Source organism: Lucilia sericata, unplaced genomic scaffold (assembly GCF_015586225.1).
Source record: "Lucilia sericata isolate MDLA Ls3-8-SP2 unplaced genomic scaffold, ASM1558622v1 Contig000036F_arrow, whole genome shotgun sequence".
NCBI classification, from domain to species: domain Eukaryota; kingdom Metazoa; phylum Arthropoda; class Insecta; order Diptera; family Calliphoridae; genus Lucilia; species Lucilia sericata.
The window spans coordinates 714,283-737,500 of NW_023994074.1; the positions used below are offsets into that span (position 1 = coordinate 714,283).

At 30.8% G+C, this 23,218-nt stretch overlaps 1 protein-coding gene across 1 annotated transcript; it reads left to right on the forward strand.

The window, feature by feature from the left end:
* Nucleotides 1-20,455: 20,455 nt before the first annotated feature.
* Nucleotides 20,456-22,374, forward strand: LOC119613094 (actin-5, muscle-specific). Its single transcript, XM_037969036.1, has 3 exons — nt 20,456-20,732; nt 20,874-21,818; nt 21,894-22,374. The coding sequence occupies exons 2-3, from the start codon at nt 20,894-20,896 to the stop codon at nt 22,097-22,099; spliced, it is 1,131 nt and encodes a 376-aa protein (XP_037824964.1). The 5' UTR covers nt 20,456-20,732; nt 20,874-20,893; the 3' UTR covers nt 22,100-22,374.
* Nucleotides 22,375-23,218: the final 844 nt, after the last annotated feature.

The following is a 23,218-nucleotide window of genomic DNA, read 5'->3' on the forward strand; positions in this document are numbered from 1 at the left end:
CTAGAACTGAACTAGAACTGAACTAGAACTGAACTAGAACTGAACTAGAACTGAACTAGAACTGAACTAAAGAACTGAACTAGAACTGAACTAGAACTGAACTAGAACTGAACTAGACTGAACTAGAACTGAACTAGAACTGAACTAGAACTGAACTAGAACTGAACTAGAACTGAACTAGAACTGAACTAGAACTGAACTAGAACTGAACTAGAACTGACTAGAACTGAACTAGAACTGAACTAGAACTGAACTAGAACTGAACTAGAACTGAACTAGAACTGAACTAGAACTGAACTAGAACTGAAATTAGAACTGAACTAGAACTGAACTAGAACTGAACTAGAACTGAACTAGAACTGAACTAGACTGAACTAGAACTGAACTAGAACTGAACTAGAACTGAACTAGAACTGACTAGAACTGAACTAGAACTGAACTAGAACTGACTAGAACTGAACTAGAACTGAACTAGAACTGAACTAGAACTGAAACTAGAACTGAACTAGAACTGAACTAGAACTGAACTAGAACTGAACTAGACCTAAGTAAAATTAACCAGACCAATCCCACCCAATTTTGTCTCAACAACTGAAGGGTTCTCCGTATAAATATTTACTAATTAATACAACTAAATACATGTGTTATTATGCAATAATCGCAAAGTTTTAAAAAACTTTTTCGTGCTCCATCTTTTCAAAATAATACTACCTCTATATGCCCTTTGCCCAATCCCTCGTTCGTTATAATTTTCTTTTTTTAATGTTTGATTTATTTTATATAAATATTTTTGTTTCGTTCATATCTAAGTTTAAAAAATACACGTCTTTAGCAATAAAATTCCTATATACGCTCATAAAAATTGCATGCATATTAAAAATTGTGTTTGCTTAAGAAATAAAAGTTACGAACAACAGAATTTTCGTACCACAGCAAAGAAACCAAAAGAAAGTTGACACAAAAAAAACCCGTGGTAAAAATCTATGGATGTGACTGCTGCCTTCTATAAGTTAGAAGAATACCATGGAGGAAAAAAGTCACAAAACACTGAAGTACAAAGGCATACATTGTTTTTTTAGTTTCATGTACGAGCTGGTGGTGTTGGGGGAAGTTTCAGTTTTACTGATCTCCGGCGAGGTAGTTATTGAAGGAGGTTTATTTTTTATAGGCCAGATAATGACATTTTAAAGCGTGAGTAGGCAAACATGTTTTACAATTTTCTGCAGTTTTTTATTTTTACATTTTTCTAAAATATTATTATGTTTTATGCATAATAGTAGTAAAAACGAAACGTACATAAATATTGTGTAATAAAATTTATAATCTAAAATTCATAAAATAAAGTAAAACATGAAATTAGCACTAAACAAAATGAAATAAAAAATACATTTTGGCAAGAAGAATGACATTAAAAAAAATTGTATAAGTATAAAAAAGAAAATATGAAATATATATGTAAAAACCAAAAAGTGAAAGATTATTTTAACTGTATATGAGATTTTGATTGGAAAGTATTACCTATTGGGGTAATAAAACTGAGCAGGAAAACGAATTTATATGAATATACGTATTTACTTGAATAAGTTTTATGGCAATTGAAACAGATGGCAATTTTAGAATCAACTGAATAAAAAGCTAGTTCAGTTTATTTTTAAATAATATTTTAGATTTTTACTACCCGATAAAATTAAATATTTTGGTAGTAAAATACTAGTAATATATAAAGTTTTTTTTACGAAAAAAAGCGATAACGAGTTAATTCTAAGTTAATAATAATGAGAAACGTGAGGGCCATGATGCAGTATCAGTGTTAAATGTTTGTCCTTGCTCGACAATCCAAAAAACTAAGAAGAAAGGTTATATATTAGACTTTATTGGACAGCTAGCAATATGTGGCGTATCATGGGTCACTAACCGTAAGTCGGCCGATTAGCGGTAATCAGTTTGCAGTTAGCAATACGTGGCGTATCATGGGGCACTAACCGATTAGTGGTAATCAGTTTGCTTTATCCAGAATTCGGTACAAGTTCTCTTCTGTCTAGAAGAATCATCTCACTGCGTGATTCTAAGGATGGAGTGATTATTGCTTTTCCTCGGTTGAGCAGTTAGTTAGTTGGTTAGTTAGTTAGTTAGTTAGTTAGGTAGTTAGTTAGTTAGTTAGTTAGTAGTTAGTTAGTTAGTTAGTAGTTAGTTAGTTAGTTAGTAGTTAGTTAGTTAGTTAGTTAGTTAGTTAGTTAGTTAGTTAGTTAGTTAGTTAGTTAGTTAGTTAGTTAGTTAGTTAGTTAGTTAGTTAGTTAGTTAGTTAGTTAGTTAGTTAGTTAGTTAGTTAGTTAGTTAGTTAGTTAGTTAGTTAGTTAGTAGTAGTTAGTTAGTTAGTTAGTTAGTTAGTTAGTTAGTAGTTAGTTAGTTAGTTAGTTAGTTAGTTAGTTAGTTAGTTAGTTAGTTAGTTAGTTAGTTAGTTAGTTAGTTAGTAGTTAGTTAGTTAGTTAGTTAGTTAGTTAGTTAGTTAGTTAGTTAGTTAGTTAGTTAGTTAGTTAGTTAGTTAGTTAGTTAGTTAGTTAGTTAGTTAGTTAGTTAGTTAGTTAGTTAGTTAGTTAGTTAGTTAGTTAGTTAGTTAGTTAGTTAGTTAGTTAGTTAGTTAGTAGTTAGTTAGTTAGTTAGTTAGTTAGTTAGTTAGTTAGTTAGTTAGTTAGTTAGTTAGTTAGTTAGTTAGTTAGTTAGTTAGTTAGTTAGTTAGTTAGTTAGTTAGTTAGTTAGTTAGTTAGTTAGTTAGTTAGTTAGTTAGTTAGTTAGTTAGTTAGTTAGTTAGTTAGTTAGTTAGTTAGTTAGTTAGTTAGTTAGTTAGTTAGTTAGTAGTTAGTTAGTTAGTTAGTAGTTAGTTAGTTAGTAGTTAGTTAGTTAGTTAGTTAGTTAGTTAGTTAGTTAGTTAGTTAGTTAGTTAGTTAGTAGTTAGTTAGTTAGTTAGTTAGTTAGTTAGTTAGTTAGTTAGTTAGTTAGTTAGTTAGTTAGTTAGTTAGTTAGTTAGTTAGTTAGTTAGTTAGTTAGTTAGTTAGTTAGTTAGTTAGTTAGTTAGTTAGTTAGTTAGTTAGTTAGTTAGTTAGTTAGTTAGTTAGTTAGTTAGTTAGTAGTTAGTTAGTTAGTTAGTTAGTTAGTTAGTTAGTTAGTTAGTTAGTTAGTTAGTTAGTTAGTTAGTTAGTTAGTTAGTTAGTTAGTTAGTTAGTTAGTTAGTTAGTTAGTTAGTTAGTTAGTTAGTTAGTTAGTTAGTTAGTTAGTAGTTAGTTAGTTAGTTAGTTAGTAGTTAGTTAGTTAGTTAGTTAGTTAGTTAGTTAGTTAGTTAGTTAGTTAGTTAGTTAGTTAGTTAGTTAGTTAGTTAGTTAGTTAGTTAGTTAGTTAGTAGTTAGTTAGTTAGTTAGTTAGTTAGTTAGTTAATTTTTTTAAACTCATTCCATTCCTAACAGACGCCATTATATTTATAAAATCGTACTTGTTTTGAATTTTTTTCTTTTCAACGATATCTCATAACCAAAATCACTTTGGCATTTATTCAACATTTAAGTTTAATTAGAAATGCCTTTTCAAGCGAATAACCTCGTCGATAAACATTATCGTAGGCCTCATCAAAAGTAGCCACCAAAAAAAAGAGAAAAACAAACAAGTAAAGCTTTGCAATTACACAAATACACGCACAACAACACTACTTACCAAATTTAAACACAAGTACACACATACACAAACATACTTAATCAATAGCAAATCATTAACGAAAAAAGGACTTTCAATGCAATCAGAGAGTATAGGATAAAAAACGGCCGCCAACCAAAAAATCAACGAATTTCGATTTTTACAAAAAAAAAATTAAATCAGAAATCCATTCATATGAGTAAGTAGACAGAAGGGAGTTTTAGACTTTGTTAAATGCAAAATTTTCAAATTTAACGAACGCAATGCCACAAAATCCAAAGAAGACCCAAAAAACAAAAGAAAAAACTTTCAAACACCTACAAATACTGGTAACTGCGTGCAAAAACAACGATTATAAAATATTACGCGCCATGCAATTGTCAATTGTGTGATGGTGACCAAAACATCGACATACACAGAAAAAAAATGTACACCAGGACGGGAGAATAATGTCTGTAATGAAAAGCCGTAAAGGAAACCCCAGTTAAATGTAAAGAGAGTGAGTTGCTAGACCTCACACGCACTCATAATACATACAAACTGAATTTGGTATATTGTTAAAATTGTTAAACTGATGCTAAATAACAAACGACCCACTTAAACATTAAAAAACACATCCACCAATACTACCTCAACACAATGCCACTACACGGTGCAATGCATTACTTGCAACACCCAACCAACTTGCAACACTTATGCCAAAATGCAATTGAGTTTAATGCCATTCAGAGACACCAAAGAGAGTGAGTGAGTAGTAGAAGTCGGTGCTCCTTGTTTTTTGTTATTTTTCGGTAAACAGCCCAAAAAAAAGTAGGAGTAGGCCTTTTTTGGAAAAAATAATAAAAAAAAAAGGAAATTAACAAAAAGTTGCAAAAAAAAAAAATAAAAATAAAAAAACTTTTACAAAACCCAAAGACAAACAACAAAATTATAATAATATTCCAACAACTGCTGTGGCATACAACAACACTGACTGACAATAAAATATGGCGTCTGTAAATTTTTTATCATTATATAAAAAAAAAGTTAACACATACATATAACAAATAAAATAAAACAAAAAGATAACAAGCTGTACAAAAAAAACTTAAAATAAAAAACTACAAAACAACCAAAAAATTTGCAAAAATAAAACTGCAAAGACCCACCCCATGCAATGGAAAAAAATAAAAAAAAAAATAAAAAAAATACATTGCCTCAAAAACGACATCAATGACCAGGCCACATATCAACATAATGCATCAAAAACGTAAACATATACTGAAAGACAAAAGAGTAGAATTAAAATATGAAAAAAAGGGAATTTTAAAAAGATTTATAAAAATAATATTTTTCGAGTTTTTTTTTAATAAAAGTAAAATTTTTCGATTTTTTTAAAATAAAAATAAAATTTTTCGAAAACTTTTGATAGGAAAAGAAATTTTAAAAAATGAAATATTTGAAAATTTTCTTTAAAAATTTTACAAAAATTTTTTATAAACAGTTAATTTTTGGACAATTTTCTACAAAACGGGAACTTTAAAAAAAAAATTCTATAAAAAGAGAATTTTTCGAAAATTTTCTATTAAATCGAGAATTTTTCGAAAATTTTCTATAAAAGAAAATTTTAAGAAATTTTTTGAAAAATAAAAGCATAATTTATAAAACAAAAACATTAGAAAAAGAATTTCACAAAAACATAATTATTAAAAATAAAATAATAATTTATATCGAAAATTAATAGAAATTTGTTTTTCTAAATAAAAAAAATTTATTCAAAAGTCTGGTATTTACCCCTACAACGAAAACTACACACAGAACATTAAAGGCCGACAACAAATACATAAACACACGCATGCAAAAGAAAAAAAAAATGCAACTAACGCGACTGACAAAATAAAAATAAAAAACCCAAAACATAAAAAAACACATTCAAAACACCAAAAAACGAAATAAAAAAAATCATCATACACAAAAAAAAACTAAAAAAAATCAACAGAACTAAGAATATTTTTATTTTCAATCAGCCAATAAAAATTCAGCCAACGTTGAGGCTTGTTTTGTACTATTTTTGCTTTTTTTATTTAAAAAAAAGACTTTTTTATTTTGTTAAATACGTTAGCAAAACATCAACAACATCATGCTACAGTCAGTTGCAGCCAAAAAAAAACTTAAAACAAACTCATACTCACAAAAATTACGCAGCAGGCCTACAAAACTACGCAACACACACTCTCATAATACAAGAGATAAACGTGTATGCATTTTACCCCATCGATAGAAATTTCACCATACCATTTATTGGAAATATGTACGTATGTACCCACCATACATACTAGTTGTTAGTTAAAATAAATATTCAACACTACAACAAGCTGCATGCACTAAATGCATGCAACTCTCTGCCAAAATGCAATTTCTCTCTGTTGCAGTTACTATATACGAATGCATTTCGCTCTGTTGCTGCAAGCAGCATGGTTTACTTTTTGGTTTATTTGTAACACTTTTTCTTTTTTTTTTGTAACACACATATACACGCAAACACAAACGCACACATCAATAGGAAAAAAAGGAATCAAAACAAAACCAAAAAATAATAATAAAAACAAAAAAAAAACGTGTAATCAAAAATAAAACTAAAACATCATAACGAAACGCAGACAAAGTGGAGAGAGTGAAATGACATTACAAAACAACGTCAAAGTCGGCGAAAAACTGGTCGGAATATATACAAACTAACGGAATAAATACACACATAATATGAACGTACATAAAAATATTTACGCACAAAAATGAACCACAACATCAGACCGGACACAGGCAAAGGCATGAACATAAATACGAAATGCAACAAACAGATAGTGGGACTGAAGAAAGAAATTTCTCTAAAAGGAAAGGATTTATTAAAAAATGGAAAATTTGTCCAATATTTTCTTCAAGACGAGATTATTTTTAATAAAAAATTTATTTTTAGGAAAATTTTTACGAAAATTTCCTTAAAAAGAGATTTAATGAAAATTTTCTATAAAAAAGAAATTTACACTAAAGTTATTTATGCAAAATTTCATCGTGATATTATTTGTATGGGGGCTAGGGTCAAATGGTGCTGATTTTAGTCGGGGGGTACGGATTTTAACTATTTTCGATCCTTGGGTCAAAAGAAGAGTATGAGCAAAATTTCATCAAATTATCTTGAAAATTGTGACCTGTATAATGCGCACAAGGTTTACATGGACACTAAAGGTGTCCAAAAAATATTGATTTTGCTCAGATGGGTCTTATTCTGTTCATTAGTGTCTAATGGGCACACAGACGGACGGACATAGCTATATCAACTCAGAAAGTGTTTCTGAGCCGATTGGTATACTTTAAGTAACATCAGCATAATTTTTTTATTATGATATTTAAAAAAAAAATTTACTTGAAAAAAAAATACATATTTGATACTTTTTAGAACCTACATATGCCAAAGTGGGTATTTCCTAATCTATTAGAAAAGTGAACCAAATCAATTAGTTATTTTTTGTACTAATAGAAGATATCCAAGACTACTAGATACTAGGTGAGCATTGGGGACTTCCTCTGTCCCAATTTTCTAGAGCAATTTATTTTTGAAATTTTGTAAAATTGCTCAACTTTGGCCCACTAGTTGCCAAAGGAATGGCCTTATATTACCGAAAGAATTATTTTAAGTATTTTGATTCTTACTTTATCTATCCCAAAAAGCAGATTTTTGATATCGATCTCCTAGAATTTATGCTAAAAAAGCTCTATTTTTGGGTATTTTTGTACCCATTCGGCGTTAAAAATTTTCTATAAAAAGATAATTTAACGAAAATAATATATAAAAAGAGAATTTAAGAAAAATTTTCTAAAAAAGGGAATTTATCGAAACTTTTCTATAAAAATCAATTTTAACAAAAATTTCCGATGAAAATAGAATTTAACCAAAATAATCTCGCGGTATAAACATCACCACTTAAGTCAATTATGGACCGAGCTCTTTTGAATTAACAAAATATTTATTTTTAAAACAAACATACATATTTGTTCAGTAGGTTCAATTATGGACCGATTGTCGTAAAATTTGAAAGAAAGGTATATTTAGGTTCGTATAATATTTGTTTCGAAAAAAAGTTTCTTATATAAAATGTTATAACTGTACAAGTGTTTTTCAACCAGCAATGATCGTTAAAGTAATTTTCTGAAGGGAAACTTATATTCGTATTTTTAAAGCAGTAATGAGCGTTAAGTAATTTTTTGAGGGGGCCTTATATGGGCGTAGGGTCAATTATGGACCGATCCTCATAAAATTTTAAAACAGTTATGCCCGTTAAAGCTGTTTTTCGGGGGGCCACTTGTTTGGGGGCTATCCGAAAACGTGGAATGATATTACCCATTTCTATATCAAACAAACCTTATCAATAGAAAATATTTATGCAAAATTTTAACTGTCTAGCTCATTCCGTATGGTCCCTTTCGTGATTTCAACCAACTGACGGACAGAAAGACAGACTGCCAGACGGACGGACATGGCTTGAATGTCTTAGAATTTAATAAGGACCCAGAATATATATACTTTGTGGGCCTATGACCAATATTTCGATGTGTTACAAACGAAGCGACAAAAACCATATATCCTTTTTGATGGTGGGTATAAAAGGAAGAATTAATCGAAAAATGTTTATAAGAACGGATATTTAACGATAATTTTGTATAAAAACGAAAACGAAAATAGAATTTTACAAAAATTTAAAAGAGAATTTCTTTTAATTTTCTATAAAAAAGAGTCATTTTCTGTAAAAAAAGAAATATTTCCTTTCAAAGAATTTTTCTGTGAATAAAGAAAGATATATTTTTGAACATTTTATATAAAAAAGAGAAATTTTCGAAAATTTTCTATAAATGAAAATAAATTTTTAAATATTTTCTAAAAAAGATAAATTTTAAAATATTTTCTATAAAAAAAGGTAATTTTTTAAAAATATTCTTAGAAACTAAGTTAAGGTTTTTTTAAAAAGAAATGGAATTTTTATTTAATTTATCTCTTTAGATTGCAGGAGCAATTCGAAATTCTTTTAGGGATATAAAATATTTTCTTTATGGTAAACTGTCTATCTAATTTTGCTTCACTGTACTGTAAAATAAATAATATAAATATGTATAGAATGTATGTATGTTTATATATGTGTGCGTTAGGCTGCATTTTAAAATATGCATGTTGGCAATTTTAAATGCAAGTGTTGGTGCGTGTGTATGTGTATTTGGTTAAAAAACAAAAATGGAACAAAAATAAAATTGTACACACACACACACACACTTACAAATAAACTCGTTCATATCCTAAACTCCAAATACTTGTTGTACAATTGTGTTTAAAACACACATACATACATATGTATATGTATATATGTATGTATATAAATATGCGTTTATATTTATTTCCGTTTTTTGTTGTCCTTATTTTGATATGTGCTCCTTTTTCGCCCTGGTATGAGAGTAGAGTTTACAACAAAAAGGTGTATTTATTGCCGAATCTATGTTGTTGTGTTTATCATCAATATGCAAGTTTTGTATGCGTGTGTGTATGTGTTTTTTTCTGTATGTGTAGTTTGTTTTAAAAAAAAAAATATTATATTTGACTTTGTTGTTATTGCATTAAAAAAATATTGTTTAATAAAAATAGTACAGTAGCGTTTTACAATCGAATGCAAGTTTGGTAGGTTGCAAATTTAATACAATTTAGTTGGGTAGCCGAGACGTATGAGGAATTTTTATGTTTGCATTTTGATGATGACAAATATTTGTCATACGTTTTTTTTTAGTTTTTTGTATTTGGTGATTAAATATGAAATATATTAAGGCGAGGGGAAATGAGTGCTGGTAAGTAAATTTTAGATTAGAGCATTGGCTTAGTTTAATATTAAAGGGAGTTTATTGAACTGAATAGGTTCAAAATGCAGACAAAAAGAGATATGATTTTTAGTGAAATATTTAAACCAATTTGGATTCTTTTGAAACATTAACACGATCTACGATTGTCTGTAAAAAAATTGTTTTTTTTTTACAAATATTCTTTATCAATAAGATTTGTTTGGTATTGAACATAGACTAGCTTTAAAAATGTCTCACTATTTCTTTATTCGTTTTCAAAAATATGCAGATTTATTAAAAAGAAAAGAAACCTAAATTTTAACAGTTTTATAAAGATCAGTTAAACATACATATATCGAACTTTAGGATCGCACTCTCTGCACAAATTTGAATTTTTTTTAGTAGATCAGTTCTCCAGGACCTCATCAAAAGTACAATATTCGCGTATATGTTACTTCCCACACCCTCTCTCGAATTAAAATTTTTACAAAATCGTTTGTCCTTTTAAAACCGCTCCTGTTTCCTATAATTTCTACACACATGAAAACTGAATAAAACAACTCATCATTTGTATAGATTTTGTTTACTTTTTTCCTCTCTTTCTCTAACTACCAACACATTCAAGTGGGGCAATTGTAGGATGATTTCTTTTTTTCAATGCACACAACAACAAACACATAGCCTTACACTCTCTACACAAATATTAAGGACTTTTATTTTATTTTTATGAAAATAAAAGAATTCATTTATAAAAAATTATAAAAACTCATTTAGATTTTTTTTCACATTTGTTTTCTTCCTTTTCCCAGAGACGACTGAACGACTGCACACAACAACATGGGATGAGAGAGCCAAAAACGAACTAATGGTCAGCTGCTAGGTATGTGAATGAAAACAACGGCAACAACAAAAACATAAATAAATGTTTGCCTTTTGGCCGCAACAGAGATGAATGTGAATGCAGGCAAGTCAGTAGTGAGTGGGCTTATATGGGCACACACACGCAAACAACATTTAGTAAATGCATTTTACATATGAACACCTTTTTTCCCTACAAAAATTGAGTGCACATCTGGGGAGGCGAAGGGAGGTCATAAAATATTTTGTTATTCACCAAAAAATAAAAATAAACTTTTTAAAACATGAGCAAAATGCTAAAAAAGTAAAACAAAACAACAGTTTTTTTATTATTTTTATACAAAAAAAATGCAATATTTAAATGTAGAATAAATGGCCGGCGAAGTGAGGAGACAGAAAGTTGTATAACAACAAAAATATAATGTATTTATATGTACGTATGCAGGCATTGAGTGCGTGGATTTGTGTGCGTAAAGAGCGGGTTTGTATTGCATGAAAATACACACTAACAAACACACACGTATTTATTTGATATATAAAATAAAACTGGCAAAACTCCGCCCTCTGTTGAGGATTTTTTGGACAATTCACAAAATCGGGTGGTGGTAGGGATGGTCAATAATATAAAACGCACAAACAAACTCATAGTATTAAACACAAAACATATAAAAAAATTGTTGCAAAAAAAGAACCTAATAAAACTAAAAAACAAAATTTTCACCAAAAAAGAAAATTGAGAATATGCAGCGAAACTACAAACAAACACTCACACACATTGATATGCATAAAACCATGTGTGTGTGCTAATTTAAAATGCAATAGTAGCTACGCATACAATTACATAAACATCAGTTTTAATACACTTGCATACAATTCTATGTGAAAAAATAGCCAGACATATATTTATAAAGTTTTAACAGGATACTTTGACCATTTAAGGCAATACATACTCCATATTCGATTTTGCCAAGGTATGAGTACCAAACTTTTGGAAATGACCAACTAGCTGGGCTGTTTGGTCATCATAATGATGGCCATCGGTAATAGACAAAAATTTAACCCACCCTTTTTTAGCATACACTGCCGTTAATATTTCTCGAATTAAACAAATAAAAGTCACCGATGCGTGGTAAAATTATTAGTAAAAATACATACAAATAATTCAGTATTAACAACAAAAAATATTCAATACTGACTGGGTGCATAAATCTGCTTTAGAGGGGCTTAAAGATTATTAAATTTTACGCATTTTTAGGAAAAGGTATTTAAAATTGATTTTTTCTTTAAATTTATCATTTAATCATATATTAATCAAGACCTTTTAATTGTATACAAGAATTGGTTTCCTTTTTCTAAGATTATAAAATTAAAACAAGGAGTAATCTAATTTAAGAATATTCAAATCAGAAAAACGTCATTTGCTTTTATCTTAGAGAATACCAATTGATCTATTGCCCAGACTTTGCCATGTTAAATAGAAATCTACTTACTAAGTGCTGATTTTAAATCAGACGAGTTATAGGGGGGTTTGGTTAATTATACATACATCCTTATAAAATTAGGTGGTACCAATAAAACTTGTTGTAAAGCGTAAAAAGTCATTCTCTGAAGGGAACCACAAATACTGCCCGATACCACGACTACTCCTCTTTATCACTTTAGAATCTAATAAGGACTAAATAAATTAGAATTAGCCGATAGACTAACCTATAAACTAGACTACAAACTAGATATAGACTATAGACTAGACTATAGACTAGACTATAGACTAGACTATAGACTAGACTATAGACTAGACTATAGACTAGACTATAGACTAGACTATAGACTAGACTATAGACTAGACTATAGACTAGACTATAGACTAGACTATAGACTAGACTAGACTAGACTATAGACTAGACTATAGACTAGACTATAGACTAGACTATAGACTAGACTATAGACTAGACTATAGACTAGACTATAGGACTAGACTATGACTAGACTATAGACTAGACTAAGACTAGACTTATAGACTAGACTATAGACTAGACTATAGACTAGACTATAGACTAGACTATAGGACTAGACTATAGACTAGACTATAGACTAGACTATAGACTAGACTATAGACTAGACTATAGACTAGACTATAGACTAGACTATAGACTAGACTATAGACTAGCTATAGACTAGACTATGACTAGACCTATGACAGACTATAGACTAGACTATAGACTAGATTATGGACTAGACTATAGACTATACTATAGACCTAGATATGGACTAGACTATAGACTAGACTATAGACTAGACTATAGACTAGACTATAGACTAGACTATAGACTAGAACTATAGACTAGACTATAGACTAGACTATAGACTAGACTATAGACTAGACTATAGACTAGACTATAGACCAGACTATAGACTAGACTATAGACTAGAATATAGACTAGACTATAGACTAGACTATAGACCTAGACTATAGACTAGACTACAGACTAGACTATAGACTAGACTATAGACTAGACTATAGACTCGACTATAGACTAGACTATAGACTAGACTATAGACTAGACTATAGACTAGACTATAGACTAGACTATAGACTAGACTATAGACTAGACTATAGACTAGACTATAGACTAGACTATAGACTAGACTAGACTAGACTATAGACTAGACTATAGACTAGACTATAGACTAGACTATAGACTAGACTATAGACTAGACTATAGACTAGACTATAGACTAGACTATAGACTAGACTATAGACTAGACTATAGACTAGACTATAGACTAGACTATAGACTAGACTATAGACTAGACTATAGACTAGACTATAGACTAGACTATAGACTAGACTATAGACTAGACTATGGACTAGACTATAGACTAGACTATAGACTAGACTATAGACTAGATTATGGACTAGACTATAGACTAGACTATAGACTAGACTATAGACTAGACTATAGACTAGACTATAGACTAGACTATAGACTAGACTATAGACTAGACTATAGACTAGACGATAGACTAGACTATAGACTAGACTATAGACTAGACTATAGACTAGACTATAGACTAGACTATAGACTAGACTATAGACTAGACGATAGACTAGACTATAGACTAGACTATAGACTAGACTATAGACTAGACTATAGACTAGACTATAGACTAGACTATAGACTAGACTATAGACTAGACTATAGACTAGACTATAGACTAGACTATAGACTAGACTATAGACTAGACTATAGACTAGACTATAGACTAGACTATAGACTAGACTATAGACTAGACTATAGACTAGACTATAGACTAGACTATAGACTAGACTATAGACTAGACTATAGACTAGACTATAGACTAGACTATAGACTAGACTATAGACTAGACTATAGACTAGACTATAGACTAGACTATAGACTAGACTATAGACTAGACTATAGACTAGACTATAGACTAGACTATAGACCTAGACTGTAGACTAGACTATAGACTAGACTATAGACTAGACTATAGACTAGACTATAGACTAGACTATAGACTAGACTATAGACTAGACTATAGACTAGACTATAGACTAGACTATAGACTAGACTATAGACTAGACTATAGACTAGACTATAGACTAGACTATAGACTAGACTATAGACTAGACTATAGACTAGACTATAGACTAGACTATAGACTAGACTATAGACTAGACTATAGACTAGACTATAGACTAGACTATAGACTAGACTATAGACTAGACTATAGACTAGACTATAGACTAGACTATAGACTAGACTATAGACTAGACTATAGACTAGACTATAGACTAGACTATAGACTAGACTATGGACTAGACTATAGACTAGACTATAGACTAGACTATAGACTAGACTATAGACTAGACTATAGACTAGACTATAGACTAGACTATAGACTAGACTGTAGACTAGACTATAGACTAGACTATAGACTAGACTATAGACTACAAAAAAAAAAAGACTATAGACTAGACTATAGACTAGACTATAGACTAGACTATAGACTAGACTATAGACTAGACTATAGACTAGACTATAGACTAGACTATAGACTAGACTATAGACTAGACTATAGACTAGACTATAGACTAGACTACAGACTAGACTATAGACTAGACTACTACCTCTTTTTCGCTTTGTGGAAACTATTTTTTTGTTAACATATCACAACATTTCTTATGATTACTGCCAAAGATTTCAATCGAACATACAACAGATCAAAGCAAAGTAGCAACATATACATATTTAATAACCTCAAATCTGTTTTTGTTCTTAACCTATTTTATTAAAATATTTCTTTTCCAAATTTAAACCCAACATTTTTTAAATATAATTATTTTTAATTTTAGTGACACTTAATTACAATTTAAACACATTTAAAAATCATTTCAAATATTGTCCATTGCAAAAATATTTGCATTATGAAAAGTATGACCGTCTCTTTAAAATCTTCAAGACAAATGACCATTTAAAATATGACATTAAAAATGATTTATGGTCTACAAATTTTAAAGACTTCTTAAAATCTTTAGAATGCAACAAAAAAATTAGTCTAATTTAAAATAAACTAAAATAATTAAAATACTAAAGAAACTGTCTCTTGCATTTTTCTAATTTTCTGAGAATAAAATGCATTGTCAACTGAAAATAATTGTGTGGCACAACATACAGCATTCTTTTGCAATTTAAAAATAACTAGTCAGCCACTTGTCAAATCAATGGAGCATCATCATTCGGCTGATCATTGTGGTATTATCAAGAGAGTTTTTTGTGTTTTGTCGAAGAAACAGTCAACACAGCAGCAGTATTATGATCATGCCCATCATTTTTGGCACAATGTGAAACAAGTTCATCTGCTTGCTGAGTTTTGAAGAAAAATAAAAAATATTTTTATTATTGTTGAATTAAAAACACATGCATTTCATTTTGTTGTAGATAGGCAAGAACATACAGTTGATGAAATTATATTAGATGCAACAACATAGTTGTGAAATAATATTTAAAATAAGAAAAATTTTCATGATATTTTTGATGAATCAGGTCTGATCTCCATCCATAAGATTATACAACATTTCTACCATTTCTTTCAAATAATAGTAACAAGTTAATAGTAAAATAATAACATTTTTTGATTAGGGGCGATGTTTAGCCTCATTCTTATGAGCTAATAAAAAAAGCTCATAACAATGAGGTTAAACATCGCCCCTAATCAAATAACCTTCACTATTCCACAAAGTGGCATCGTTCATTTAAACAATTTTGCATGTACATAATTTCTTGAAACTACTAACAAATAATAATGAACAAAACTATCAAAATCTAGTATATCAAATGCGGTAATATTTTAGTGCAAAAAAAAAAACACTATAGTTTATCTTAAAATAATTATTTTTATTTTCGTTATAGATGTGTCGATGTATGCAAGGAAATAATTGTACTTACGAAAAACAAATATCCCTTAGTTTCTTTAATTTTATATTTTTAGTTTCGTAAAATGTTTAATATTTACATATTTTCTTTTTAGTCTATACTAAAACAAAAATATACATATTTTTTTTTTTTTGTACATTCAACTAATTTAATTAGAGAAAAAAATACTTATTTTCAATTACATCAATTGTTTGTTCTTATGTATGGGTATTTGTAGCAAACAAACACCACGATGCTGAAACATAAATGTATAAGTATTTTACCGAGATATATACATATATATACATTTATGTTTGTATGTGCATATGTGCCAATGTATCATAGCTTATTATCTAATATTTTTCTTAAATGTTTAATAGAAATTATTAAAATCTCTTGGCAACAAAATGAGGCATTTTTTTCTCATCTAAAGCGCAAATTAGGTAAAAATTTTATGAATTTTATCTTTTCAACAGGTAATATGAATGACACCTTATTTGTGTATGAATGAAAATACATCGTTCATTTTTCATATAAACACAAATATTTTTTAATATTTATATATTATATATATTTCAATATATATACATTCATATAGTACATATAATTAAGCAAATGATTTATTTGTAATTTGGAGCTGTTTATTATAAATCTTGATCTAATTTCAAAAAAAACAAGTAAGAGTATTATATTCGGCCATGCCGAATTTAATAAGGGCTTAAGCATGGACCGTGCTCTTCCGAATTAAAAATATTAATTATGTTCCCATAAAACATATTTGTGCCAAATTTCACCGCTATTTGTTCTTCCGTTAGCAAGTTATGGGCGATAAAGTCATTTTCTGAAGGGGACTTTATATAGGGGGTAGGGTCAATTATGAACCGATCCTTATAAAATTCTACGAAGAGATTTATGTTCCAATAAAACATGTTTGTGCCAAATTTCACCGCTATTGGTCCTTCCCTTAGCAAGTTATGGGCGATAAAGTCATTTTCTGAAGGGGACTTTATATGGGGGGTAGGGTCAATTATGGACCGATCCTTATAAAATTCTACGAGGAGATTTATGTTCCCATAAAACATGTTTGTGCCGAATTTCACCGCTATTGATGCATTTCTTAGTCAGTTGTGGGCGATAAAGTAATTTTCTGAAGGGGACTTTATATGGGGGAAGGGTCAATTATGAACCGATCCTTATAAAATTCAACGGTGAGATTTATGTTCCCATAAAACATGTTTGTGCCAAATTTCACCGCTATTGGTTCTTCCCTTAGCAAGTTATGAGCGATAAAGTCATTTTCTGAAGGGGGCCTTACATGGAGGCTAGGCGAAATTGTGGACTGATGTTGCCCATTTTCAATACCAAACAAACTGCATCAACTAAAAGTATCCGTGCAAAATTTCAGCTCGCTAGCTACTTCCATTTGGACTCTATCGTGTTTTCAACAGACAGACGGACGGACATGGCTAGATCGTCTTAGAATCTAATAAGGCTCCAGAATATATATACTTTTATGGGTCTTAGGCGAATATTTCAATGTGTTACAAACGGAATGACAAAAACAATATACCCCCCATCTTTTTTGGTGGTGGGTATAAAAAAAATATTATATAATTCTTATTAAAAGTCATTCAGTTTGTACAAGCTTAATCTTTCATTTACGTTTTTATTAAAAATCTAAACTTAAGTTATGCATCTTTATGGAATCTATTATAAGCTAGATACATAAAAATTTAGTAGTTTAGGCTATTTATTTAAATTGTAATATAGTAAATTTACATTTTCAGTTTTGCGTTTTTTGATCGTTTCTACCATTAAAAGGACTTTAAAGTTTGAAAGGAAGAATAAATTCAATTGTATTTTTTGCAAATTTGGCTTTTGGTCCTTACATTATTTTTAAAATCCAATTTCATCAGGAGAATGCTAGAACAAAAATGTCCTTGAAAGTTTTAATCCTTGAATATCCTTCAAAGTTTTTGATAAATTTTTCTACGAACTTTATATTGTAGAGTAAAAAACATTCAGTTTGACATTATCAAATTCCTTATCAAAACAGATTAATTTTGTAATTCTGTATATAACACATCGAAATATTTGTTGCAGATCTATAATTTCCAATTTACGTATATGGAATTTCCGGTCCTGTATACGTGCATTTTCCTCAAGTACTCGAGCTATCTGATCTCTTGCCATAGTTGTCCCGTTGGGGAATAACAGGTGTCAAGAGTTAAGCTCAATCTAACCCCGACAAAGGAAAAGAAGAGGCGGACCCAATATCAAGTGAAAACACCCTATTGATGCTATGAAGAATGCCATTGTCCCTACAAACATTCCCATCATCTAAAGACTCAACCCAGTGCATTCCTGGACCTCTTAAAGTCGCCAAACCACACTACTGAGATGGCTTCTGTTGATTCGGCAACAGCACCTAGAGGACGTAATTGGTAGTCTGAAACACGGATTCATTTTTAATTGACAAGACTATTCCAGTGGCCACAAAGACCTACTTTGATAAGTTGAGCATGTTTTAGAGTAAACTCTAACATACTCAACCATGAAGGAAAATCACTGATAAATTAAAGATTAAGGTATTAACAACTCCGCCAAAATTTCAGACCGATTCGCCAAACTTTAGTTTAGCACACCATCTCCTTCGCCACTCCACCCATCACCTTATCCGTCACTCCATCCGACTTATCTCGGATACAACTCAGAATCTCTCCAATCCATCACATACAAGTATCTGATGGTACATCGAACACCAACGCATATCCAGTGTTTGCATTATCAAATCCAACCACCATTTTCGTGTATCAATCCTCCCCTTCCCGCGAATTTGGGTTTAAATCACAGCCACTACGTGGATCCCGAAGGAATTCACTGGCCACTCGAAGTACCAGATTATGTGGTGCTCTGGTTCGACACCATGTCAAATCATTCCAAAGAAAGGTCGAGGATATCATCACCAGTTTAAAGCCCTGGCAGACCAGAGGGAGAGCACCTCTTTACACCGGGATTGCAATACACCAACAGAAACATATCCCAAAAATTTTACATTTCACCGTGTATCAATCTTTTAACCAAGTACCTACTTTCAGTGAATGTGGGTCTAAATCACAGCCACTACGTGGATCCCGAAGGAACCTCAACCAACTTACTAGCCAGTTACTTATACATTAATCGTGATAAAATTGTGCTTTATGCAACTAAAAATTATTGTCTAATTTATTGGGGATATCGGACCATAATTGAACTTATACCCTAGACAAGGTCCCGTTCTGAAAATTATATCCACGCTCATAACCTGCCTAATAATACCAGTTATCGATATAGTCTTTTTTACGAACAAAAATCTTTCTACCAAATTTTATGAGGGTCGGTCCATAATTGATTCTACTCTTTGTATAAGGACCACTTCAGAAAATTACTTAATGGTAATATAAAAATAAATGCACAGATTCGACAAAAACTGGTCTTATAGAAGGCAGAACCTCTGTACCATATCTTATAAGGATCGGTCCATTATTAACCCTATCTATCCCTCTTAATGGTTCCCTTTATAAAATAACTTTAACGCTCATAATTGTCTTAAAAATACAATTATAGCAATGATATATAGAAACTAAAATGCCTCTAACAAAATTCGGACCATAATTGACCCTATCCCTCACACAATTTCAAATTCTGTGGAGCCTGGTTCATAATTTAATAAAGTCTCCGTAAAATTCCTCAGACCTAAGACCATATATTGTAACACCTTCCAAAACTAACTTTAATTTGCAACCCTTTGATGATGTGTCGGCATATCCGAATGTATCGCTATTATTTGTTTTAAGATTTAAATCTTTTTATTTAAATTTTTCCAAAAAAAAAACATTTTCATGAATTCTTTCCATCTCTGGTTTATGACCAATTTTGACGATTTAAACAACAAACTTCAAGAATTATTGATGATTTGGGATGTTTAAAAATTTTATTTCAACAAAACAAATTTATGTACAGACGGACCGACAGACAGATTAATCGCGTCCATTATCTATATCTACTTTGAAGTGCAAATTTTTATTATTTACTAGATATGTCTATTATATTATAGAATAAAATATTGAAAAAGTCCCGATAACCACTATTCTAGTACCCTTTTCTATAACAATAAAAAACCCAACTATTTGCACTTCTTCCCATCTCTCGATTAGCCACTGTTGATCTTGTGCAACAAATGTGTAGCAACAAAATTGAAAGCATTTTCAAGTCATACCATCTTTGGTAATTTTATAAACAATTTTGTTGTTTCTTTACATCGACATCATTGTTGTTCTTTTTGTTGTTTCTTGAGAACAATACAATAGAACAAATTGTATTATTATCATTTTAATAATATAATTTTAGAACAATATAAATATATTTCATACATATGTATACTTTTGTATTATAGTCCTGCGCCTACCACACTGCGATCTCTGTTCCCTTCATGGCCCTAGTGGTGCAACTTGTCATCATCTAAGTTGCATTGACTCTTTGTCATTACTTTTTGGCATCTCTCGAAACTTTTTTGTTGCTTCTTCTTTTTTTCTGCAGTTTTTTGTTGTTGTCAAATTTAAATTTATATAAATTGTCTAAAAAAGATCTCTCTGAAAAATGATTTTAAAATAAATATATATTGTTTTGTTGTTATTGTTCTACTCTAAAGTGATTTGTTTTAATAATATTTGATTGCAAATGTATGAGTGTAACTGTGCGTGAGTGTATGAGTGAGTTAGTGTCATATGAAGGGAAGAATCATGTTGATTTAAAAAGACGTTGATCTGTATCAACTAGAATCACTCTGGTCGCTGCAACATTCGCATAAACATACCATCCGGTTGTTCCGTTGTTCATTCTTTTTTCAAGTGTCAGTACAGTGTAAGTGTTGAGAACAACCAGCTAAACGTTTTCTTAAAAATTGGATTAAATATTAAAAAAAAAAAATAAAAATAAATTATAAAATTGAATCCTTTGAAATACGTGTGTGTAATTTTGTTTTCGTCCTGTTAATCCTTTTAGTAATCTAAACCAACGCCAAAATGTGTGATGATGAACCCTCTGCTCTTGTCGTAGACAATGGATCTGGTATGTGCAAGGCTGGTTTCGCTGGCGATGATGCTCCACGTGCCGTCTTCCCCTCCATTGTTGGCCGTCCACGCCATCAAGGTGTGATGGTCGGTATGGGTCAAAAGGATTGCTACGTTGGTGATGAAGCCCAGAGCAAACGTGGTATTCTTACTTTGAAATATCCCATTGAACACGGTATCATCACCAACTGGGATGATATGGAAAAAGTATGGCATCATACCTTCTACAATGAATTGCGTGTAGCCCCTGAAGAACATCCCGTCTTGTTGACTGAAGCTCCTTTGAATCCCAAAGCCAATCGTGAGAAGATGACTCAAATCATGTTTGAGACCTTCAACTCACCCGCCATGTATGTTGCCATCCAGGCTGTATTGTCTCTATACGCCTCCGGTCGTACCACTGGTATTGTATTGGATTCTGGTGATGGTGTCTCTCACACTGTACCCATCTATGAAGGTTATGCTTTGCCCCATGCCATCCTCCGTTTGGATTTGGCTGGTCGCGACTTGACTGATTACTTGATGAAGATCTTGACCGAAAGAGGTTATTCCTTCACCACCACTGCTGAACGTGAAATTGTACGTGATATTAAGGAAAAATTGTGCTATGTTGCTTTGGACTTTGAGCAAGAAATGGCTACTGCTGCTGCCTCCACCTCATTGGAGAAATCCTATGAATTGCCTGATGGTCAAGTCATCACCATTGGCAACGAACGTTTCCGTTCCCCCGAAGCTCTCTTCCAACCCTCTTTCTTGGGTATGGAGTCTTGCGGTATTCATGAAACTGTCTACCAATCCATCATGAAGTGCGATGTCGACATCAGAAAGGACTTGTATGCCAACAATGTCTTGTCTGGTGGTACCACCATGTATCCTGGTAATTTTTATTACAACTGTTTATTTTCGCATTTAGAACTTTTTTAATTTTACATATTTCTCTTAATACTTTTAGGTATTGCTGATCGTATGCAAAAGGAAATCACTGCCTTGGCTCCATCTACCATTAAGATTAAGATCATTGCCCCACCTGAAAGAAAATACTCCGTATGGATTGGTGGCTCCATCTTGGCCTCCTTGTCTACCTTCCAACAGATGTGGATCTCCAAACAGGAATACGATGAATCCGGTCCCGGCATTGTCCACCGCAAATGCTTCTAAGCATTTCTTGTTGATTTTCTTTTTTATTTAAGCGTAAAAGACATGATTATTTAACATCTTCAACAACAACAACATTTGGGTAATAACAACGTAGCCTCTAACTGATTACCAACCAGAACTAGAGCTGCTGTTGCGCTTCGAAAAGAAAAACTCACCCACTTCAAAGTAACAGAAACAAAATTTGTTTTAGAAATGTCCTTTTTTGTATATTTTTTGTTCATTTTGTTTTGTAAGTAATAAAAAAAAATAATAAAAACAAATACATTAAAAAACTATGGTTGAAATTAATAAATGATAACAATTTAAGAATCATATGTGGAAAACGAAGACAAAGTGTGTGTCTAATTTAAAAATTATTCTGCTCTATTATTTACTTAGCAAAGCAATCTTGACAATGCAGGTGCCTGAAGAATTCAATGCCATTAGCTTTGTGTGGGTACATAAAGAATGTAGACTAAAACTCCTAAAATATTGAAATCTTGCCAATTATTTTCAGCTCAACTAAATTTATGTTGTAATGACAAATTTAGAAACATGAACTAGGTGCTGGTATTATTGGGGTTGCACGATTTATTTTTAGACTGAGATATGGACCTGCATTTTAGAGAATTTTTTTATGGGGAAATATAAGTAAATATAATACTTTAGAACTCTTGGTTCTTGAACTTGGTTAGTGTTATTCTAACATTTTGTAGAAAACATAAAATATTTTAATGTGCCTTACATTTATCATTAAAAGAACTTTTTACCAAAAACATATTGCATCATAAAGATATTTTCCAACCAACCATACAAAGTGTAACTTTGTTGTACCAACAAAAATTGTTTTCTTAAAGTCGCCACCATACACAGCATTTTGTATAAGAAATCATAAATACAAAATACATGTTCTTTTTAGCCAATACACCATTAAAAGAAAAGCAACTAAATTTTACATTTTTTCCCCTACAAACTGCTTGTTTACGCTAATTGTTTTCGTTTTTTGAAAAATTTTAATGCACAACTTCTTGGTATGTACAACAATATTTATTTCTTACCATTTTTACAAGTTTTTTACAACAGTTACGGACATTACTAGAAAAAAATATTTCTTATTTTCGCTGTTTTATTGAACCATTA

What these genes read in the sequence shown, in the direction of transcription:
- LOC119613094 (XM_037969036.1), top strand. Translation starts at nt 20,894, where the DNA reads ATGTGTGATGATGAACCCTCTGCTCTTGTCGTAGACAATGGATCTGGT. An exon ending in TGGTACCACCATGTATCCTG is followed by an intron (nt 21,819 to 21,893) that starts GTAATTTTTATT and finishes TAATACTTTTAG; the next exon opens with GTATTGCTGATCGTATGCAA.